Here is an 8324-nt window from a genome sequence, read left to right on the forward strand (position 1 = left end):
TTAATTCTTTTTATATATTATGAATAGAAATAAGACATAAATGAATACATTTTTTGATGAATAATATATGTGCAAGAATAATGAACATATAGTATCGGAAAATTTTCATCGTAAAAATTAAATGTTAAATCAATTTTCGGACTATTTTGGAAGAAAAATAAATAATTTTGCACGTTTATCATCTTATGCTCGCTGAATTAATTTATAAAACTAATCGATATATATATATACGTATATATACAATAAAGTACACTTGTATAATTAAAAAAAAATAAATTATAGAAGAATATAATTTTTTTCCCAGGATAATTTAAAATAAAAAGCACAATATATAATCATACAAAATAGAAGTCGAAGAAAAAATGATAATAAAATAAGCTAAAAGCGCAGCAAGTAGGGCGCGTATATATTTTATTGCAAATATAAAATTTATGTATCATCAATATAAATAGTACGTTTTAAAATAAAAGCTCTCTCATCTCGTTTATGTGTTCAAATTTTAAATTAAGTCGAAACGCCCGAAGACGCGCATTTCCGTCATCGACAGAGGGCGCATGCTTGTTCGTGCTGTCATCCATCCGATTACGCTTGATATCCTATGGTCTTTCCATCGTTCGGGCTATTAATTCCCGGTTCGAGCGGATAAAAGTGCAAATTTTATCGCGTTTCACGTGTCTTATTCTTATCTCGGTATCGCGAACGACTTTGAGATACCTGCGTTCGTCTCGATCCCTCGCCCCGACACGTCTCTAAATATTTATCGTGATATTATCTGCCAATATGAAAGGATATCGCGGTAGGGAGGCGCATCTCGCGGTTGTCGCCGGTGTTTTCGCGACAGCAGGTAGCCTTCTGGGAAAACTGGCCGGTGGCGCTGATGCATCTTCATTGGTGAGTTTGGCGGAAAATTCGAATCGTCAATGAAAAATTATTAAAAAGTCGAAACATTCATTCTCGTATTTGGAAATAATAATGAAGAAAATATATTGAAATTTTTTTTGCAAAAAATTAATATATATTTTAAGAGAGATATATAAAACGGGCGATCGAAAATTGAGAGATTAAAAATAAATTTAAAAATTCGAGGGACTATAAATGACAAAATAATTATAGAGTAATGTAATGTGTTTATATACGTATTTTTTTTCTCGGTAAAAAGGCATCGTTATTGCTAAAAGGAGTGCTGCTAGTCTCTATGATCGTGTGCAACACCGTGGGATGCACGTTTTTTGTCAAAGCACTTCACAGCAGCGGATCTTCCTTGCCGATGACGATCGCCAGTGCAGCTACAAACTATGTTTGTTCAGTGAGTTGTTAATAATATTTATAAATAATACTTATAAATATTTATAAATAATATTTATTTTCCTTGAATAGCAAAATTTAATAAATATAACTTGAATAACAAAGTGATAAACAAAATAATTAATTACAAAATTAATTATTGACGTGTAGTAATAAAAAATTAATAAATATAATACAAAATATAATTTTAATCTTAATTTTAATCTTAAGTTTAGTAAACCAATATTTGATGGATTTTAATTTAAAATCTCTCTTTAACGGAGATTTTGAATAATTATTTGCGAGTTACAAGCGAATTAGTTCTTAATAAAGAAAAGCATTTTAACAAAAAAATAAAAACTTCTAGAGAAATAATACATATAATACTAATAATAATACATTTCTTAATTAACTTTAAAAGGGAATTATGCTTTAAAAGAATTTTAATTTGTGTTTTATAAAGATGTAATGTATAAATTAAGGATGTATGGGAAACATCTAAAAATGGTAAAATTCATAAAAATTATGTAGATCGTTTCCACTTGATACTAAGGCTAAAGCTATACTGTCAAAATTTGGATTTACTAACTCATTTAAAAGTTATTGCAATTTAAATTTCTGCTAGTTTTACATATATAATCTTATGAAAATTCGTTACTATGATCAATTATATTACATTAAAAATATCGAAAAAATGGTACCATGTTTTCAAATTTTTTACATGTACAATTGGAACTTTAAGGAACTTTAGTGGAACTTTAATGTTGCAAAATTACATTAACATTCACTAAACTGTTTAGAAGAAAATAATAATAATTTGTTGAAATTCTAGCTTTTTCTAGTTAAATTAAACCGTTAAATTAAACTATAGCGATTTTCTACTTAGAAAAAAGTTTTGTTGCATTATGAGGAATTTTGGTAGATTCAACCAGTACATCTGTTCGAAAATGGACGAAACAGAATTCTTATAGAAATTACCAGACAATTCTGATAAATTTTTTTAGTTAGATTATCAAGAATTTTGGTAGATAACAAGTCTCGGTAGTATGGGAGGGGATGCCGCACACAAGCTACGACCATGTATGTACATGTGTCGATTAACGTGAATATAACTAGAAGTTTTGTAGATCCAACAGGAAAAAATTCAATCAGATCCTTATAGTAAAGTCTACCACACGGAGTAGTTATAAAATATTGAATTTTGTCATGATAACCAAAAATTCTGTTTTGTTTAACTAAAATACACTCTACCAGAACGATTTTGTTAATAAAAACGAAACCTTTTTCTCAGTGTATAAGATGTACAGATTTTCTATAAGATGAATAGCGTTGATATTTTATTTGTTTATCTCCGATTGTATCTCCCATACCTAATACATTCTTAATATTTTTTGAAATCAGCTGATTAAAGTATTAATTTGCTAATTAATTTTTCAAATAAGAATATGTTATAAAAATTAAAATAATAATATGTTTTAAATCAAATATGTTATAATTCCTTAAACTTGATTAATATTTTTGACAGTTATCAGCTAATTTCTCTCAAAAAATATTATTCGAGTTTAAAGTATTATAACATATTATTTATAATTATTATATATATTTTAATTTTAAAAATAGCGTTTTGTACGCGAAATATTGTAGTTTATGAAACTTATTGAGTAGAAGTTTTCGAGAAAAATTTCTTTATTGAGAATTCAGAGTGTCAAAAATATGTAATTTTAAGGAACAAAACAATGTGTCCTTTTTTAAAGCATAGAGCGGAAAGATAAAAAAATTTCTAAAACCCACCGATTCCGCGTTAAAGTTGAAACTCCAAGCTTTAAAATGCGCTTTTAATTTTTAATCTACGATGATTTTTTGCCGAGTTCCAGCGGTTTGAAAATAGTATAGTTTTTAGGATAGAAAAAGTATTCCCTATTTGTTTTTTGAGTAGTGTATATAAAATGTATAGTGTATATGTATAGTAATAAATATAGAAATATGTAGAGATATAGAGAAATGGAGTTTGGCAAAGGAGAAGAATTTACGATAAAGAATAATATTTGTCAGGCCATGTAATTGTTCGTCTATGGCCAACAATAATATAATTAGATTAATATATTTCTGAAAGTTGGAGTTCGCAATGAGTGAAAGTTGTTTCGCAAACTAGACGCAATTCCGTGAGCGTGCACAATGCGGTCATAGCAATTATATATATGTGCACAGCTACGTGGCGATTGAAGGAGAGCAGTACGATACGATATATGCTATTGAAACACAATCTAGATAATGGTGCACTTTATGCATATACGCCGGAATTATTGCACGATCAATAGGAATATGTTTTTACCATCTCTCTTTCACACTGAAGAATATATATATTCTATTATTCTGTGTAATAATTATATTTATCTCATTTATACGTAAAATTTTACGAGTCTTTTATAATTTTGATAGTCCATTTTGAATTAAGAAAATCAGATATATATCTTTTACGATTTTACAAATTGTAATAATTGAATTTTCCTATAATTTTCTGCAGAAATTGATTCAATCCGCACCTTGTCGGTAGCGTGACCGCATATTGATTGTGTTGGCGTGAAGTTAAACATTTACGAGATTAAGTTTGGATTTGTGGGGATATAAGAGAACGTCACCGACTAGTAGTCTTTGAAAAATAAAAATGCGCAGTTATATATTTGTCATATAGTTTGTTCTATATATCTATAAGCTGTGCATCAAACACGTGGCTTGTCAATCTTGTTAATCTCTCCAATATTTTTTTAAACGCGATATTTAAATAAAATAAGAAAAAAAACTTTAATTTCGTAAAGAGGATAATTATTTATACAAAAAGTTATATCTATTGGATGAAAAAACTTTAATTTTCCCCAAAGTGACATATCTCAGAAACAATATTTATTTAATTTAAAATCCAGCTGATTCTCAAATGCATTACTTTGTCCAATATATGTAATAATAATTAAGAGATTTATTTTGATAATATAAGTTGAACTTTTTGTAATCTGAATTTTTCTATTTTTACTTGAACGACTCAATTAAACTGTTTTAGTTATCTTTTTGCAGAAAGAAACAGTGCAAAGATCTCTTAGGTTGCGATACGTCACTTTTAGTCTATAAATTTTGAGCTATTAATTATAATATAATTGTAATATGTCAAAATAATTAATATATTATAGTATTTACTTTTAATTTGCGTTTTTAAATAGTGAAATAAGAATCAAATATAAAATACAAGAAAATCTACAAACTATACATATCTTGAAACTATTAGAATTTAGAAACTTAAAAACGTAATATAAATATATTTTTATATTTTCCATAACATTTTGCTATTTTATTATATTTTTAGATTTTCTGTAAAAATGTAAAACTTAATGTTCTATTTTTATTGAAGGCTTTTGTAGGCTTTATCGTGTTTGATGAATCTACATCGTTGGCCTGGTGGTGCGGAACTTCCTTGGTACTTCTTGGCTTGATTTTGATATGTTACGTTCCCGCTGAAAAGAGTACTTTCGTCGTCGAGGAGAAATTAAAGCAACAATAATCAGTAGCGAGCGCTTTTATAAGCGGTGATGTTACCCAACGCCGCATTATTTACTCCTACATTTGTATTGATGTTGCATCTATTGTATTCTTATCGGAAATTTATATCGTTGGAGGATAAATTATATTGATGAATGTATAATTTATTATAAATAAAATTTCATCTATATTTTTTTACATATTACTTCTATTTATAGTATATTTTCTCTACGTAAATCGTTGATAATTTTGGAGCGATATATATGTCGATATAATTGTCCGAGAAATAATGACGTACAATATATGTACACATATATGTATAATACTGTATTATTATTAGATTGAACGTAATGAACGTCGTAGTGTAAAATTTATATGTGATAGGAGGACAGAAATATTCTATCTGCGCAAATAAAAATATTCTACATATTTTCCTTTTATTTTAAGATTATTATTTTGTTAAGTTGTTAATTTTTGTTAAGTTTATTATATATCTTATTATATATTGAGGATATATTATATATTATATATTATATATATATATGTATATATATATATATATACAGGGTGTTAAAAAAGTGGCGGATACGCTGTATAGGGGTGAATTCATGAGATTATTTGGAGACGATTTTTCCTCAGTGAAAATGATGAAATTTTGACTTAAAATACATATGCGTTAATTTTGTTGACGAGTGTATATATGTATATATAAATGAGTAAAAAATTGATTTTTCTTTATATTTTCTAAAAGTATGATATGTTTTAAGAATATTTATTTATGATTGTATAACCTAATTCTTAAAATTAACAAAAAATGCAGTAATCAAACAAAATAAAAAGTAAATAGATTAATCAGATTTGAGTGCCTATCAAATACAAGAAATAATCTTAAAAGTAAAGTTGATTTATTTTCTACAGTAATGTAAGAAAAATATTTTATGGAATTAAATTAATAATAAAAAAAATGAGTGTGTGTGTAACAAAATTAATCATTTTTGTAAAAATTGTGAATTATATTTTTTTTTTACGTTGTTACGCAAGTCAGAATTTTACTTTGAAACCTGATACTCGCAGTTTTTAAATATTTAGCAAAGATTTTAATATCATCTTCAATTTGATCTTCATTTTAAGTTTCTGTAAACATAAAAACGCAGTTCATTATTAAATAAATAAATATAGATATTATAGTATTAAAATTATCTGATAGAGAATAAAATATTATAAATAGGATAAAAAAACAAAATATTTTCAAGAGTATTTATTTCTTAATGAATCGAATATTTTGTGTTCTTTTATCGCAGTAAATTAGACAAATTTTATACTGTGTATACTGTGGTATCTCCGAAAATCTGCGTCTCTTGAATTGCGCTTATTTTAGCACAACAGAGTGGATCTTCTGTTACTGTAACAATGTTGGATGAGAGAGAGAGAGAGATGATACACGTTTTTCCTAGTGGCACTTAAAATACATTAATACGACGCTATCTTCCCTCGTTCAGTCGTCAAGTGGGTAACGCTTCACATTGACGCATTAATGAGGCGAAATTAGCGCAGCATGCAAATTATTATACGTCGTTATTATGTGTTACCTCGTGTGATAACAGTCTCCGCGTCAGTGTACACGTAACGAAGACGGATGTATTTATGTTGCCCCCGGATGTAAATATACCACGCGAATGAATATGTGCCGCGTTTGATGATGAATATAATAGCTCGTTGGATGAATCGATCGATCTTCTCTGACATTAATTTGCCCACAGGGGCTTATCGAAATAATTATCTGAATGGCATGAATTCCTCCCTCAAAATTATATTTTAAGAGCTGTCAGTTTCCATATACAATTATTATTTTATCGAAATTTCGACGTTTCTCATTGAAGTTATACACAAAAATAATATAGTATTTATGATAATTAATCAAATGTATTTTTTTTTACTTTTCCATTTAAGGTTTCTTTATCCTCGCCGCGATCATGTTGGAATAGTCAATGATATAAGTTCGTCAGAAATTATATAATCTACCATACGATAGATATATTAAAGCCTTAAAAATATATTAAAGTCCTTTTTTTTTATCCTCGCCGCGACCATGTTGGATTATGACGTCAGAAGCGAGAAAATACACGCTGAAAATTTTTGCGTGCCATTTTTAGATAAAAACATATTTTAATGAAACACAACTTCAGATGGCTTCACTTTTAAAATATTCCGAAAACTATCCTTTTCCCTTTATAATCAATCAATAGCTGTAAAATGAGACCCAGTCCGTCTGGCCTTTGCACATCCACATAGTCATTCCGCATGACAAAGTCTGATGTTTCAATTATTTTACGGTTGTTGATTGATTGCCAAGGGAAAAAAATAGTTTTCGGAGAATTTAAAAGTGTGCTAAAACCACCTGAAGTTGTGTTTCATCAAAATATTATTTTATCTAAAAAAATGGCACGCAAAAATTTTCAGCATGTATTTTCTCGCTTCTGACGTCATAATCCAATATGGTCGCGGCGAGGATCAAGGAGCCTTAAGGCTTTAAAATCTATCATATGGTAGATTGTATAATTTCTGACGAATTTATATCATTGACTTATTTAATATGGAATTTAAAGTTGAACATCCAACGTTCTATTCATGTAATTTTTCATAAATTTTATATAAATGTTAAATATAAAACAAGGAAAATAGTAAAGAGTTCGTAGATGATTTATTTTTTAAGTTTACTAATGTAAATGCATTTTATTATAAAAATTTGCATATAATTGCACTTTTTTAAATGTAAAACTATATATAATACTTAAACATTAATTCTTTAATTTTAATTTTAATTATTGATGAGACATCTCTCAGGTATATAAATTAGTTTTAAATCAGCAGTTTAAAAAGTAAAAATTGAATACATATATAAATCATATATAATACAAATAAAAAAACAAAAAATATTTTATCGATTTTATCTAAAAAAATATGTTATATATATATAATTATTATTATTACATATATACTAAATATTATTGCATCTGCGATAATAATCAAAATTGAAAATATAATGTGTTCATTTATATATCAATATCGAGAAGATGTGTGACGCATGTAAAACTTGTTTAGTTATGTTGTTAACACTTGTTTAACAAAAGAAGTTATGATCTTTGTCAACATAAAAAAGTTTATTATGTGATTCTTGAATAATTTATTAAATTTTTGCACCACTAGCGTTCTGATTTATTTTTGCTAATACTGTGAATAACGTGAAATGAATTGCTATAGAGTGTCGCGAGAGTAAATTTGCGTGCCACGAATAATCACGATCGATCCATGAGCATACAGGCGATTAAGGAATTCTTATTTTCTGTATGTGAAGTGTACAGCAGTTTTTCATTAAAAAAAATTTTTTTTTTACTCATTTTCGTTTTAACGCTCTATACAGGAAGAAGAGCGGAAGCAGCGCGTTTCTCGGCAACATGCTTCAGCATGGGTATACGAGCTCATTCAAGATCACGTTGTACACAGAGACACAA

At 27.7% G+C, this 8324-nt stretch overlaps 1 protein-coding gene across 1 annotated transcript; it reads left to right on the forward strand.

The window, feature by feature from the left end:
• The first annotated feature begins 756 nt into the window (after positions 1-756).
• Positions 757-5628, forward strand: LOC145938423 (transmembrane protein 42). Its single transcript, XM_083042052.1, has 3 exons — positions 757-891; positions 1160-1306; positions 4685-5628. Exons 1-3 carry the CDS (start codon positions 781-783, stop codon positions 4832-4834), a joined length of 408 nt encoding a protein of 135 aa, XP_082898178.1. The 5' UTR covers positions 757-780; the 3' UTR covers positions 4835-5628.
• Positions 5629-8324: the final 2696 nt, after the last annotated feature.

The sequence above is a fragment of the Prenolepis imparis genome, unplaced genomic scaffold (assembly GCF_030444845.1).
Source record: "Prenolepis imparis isolate NDT839.2.m4 unplaced genomic scaffold, iyPreImpa1.0 SCAF_7, whole genome shotgun sequence".
NCBI lineage: Eukaryota > Metazoa > Arthropoda > Insecta > Hymenoptera > Formicidae > Prenolepis > Prenolepis imparis.

Coding starts and splice junctions, on each gene's coding strand:
- LOC145938423 (XM_083042052.1), top strand. CDS start 781: ATGAAAGGATATCGCGGTAGGGAGGCGCATCTCGCGGTTGTCGCCGGT. Junction 892..1,159: donor GCGCTGATGCATCTTCATTG/GTGAGTTTGGCG, acceptor CTCGGTAAAAAG/GCATCGTTATTGCTAAAAGG. Junction 1,307..4,684: donor CTACAAACTATGTTTGTTCA/GTGAGTTGTTAA, acceptor TTTTTATTGAAG/GCTTTTGTAGGCTTTATCGT.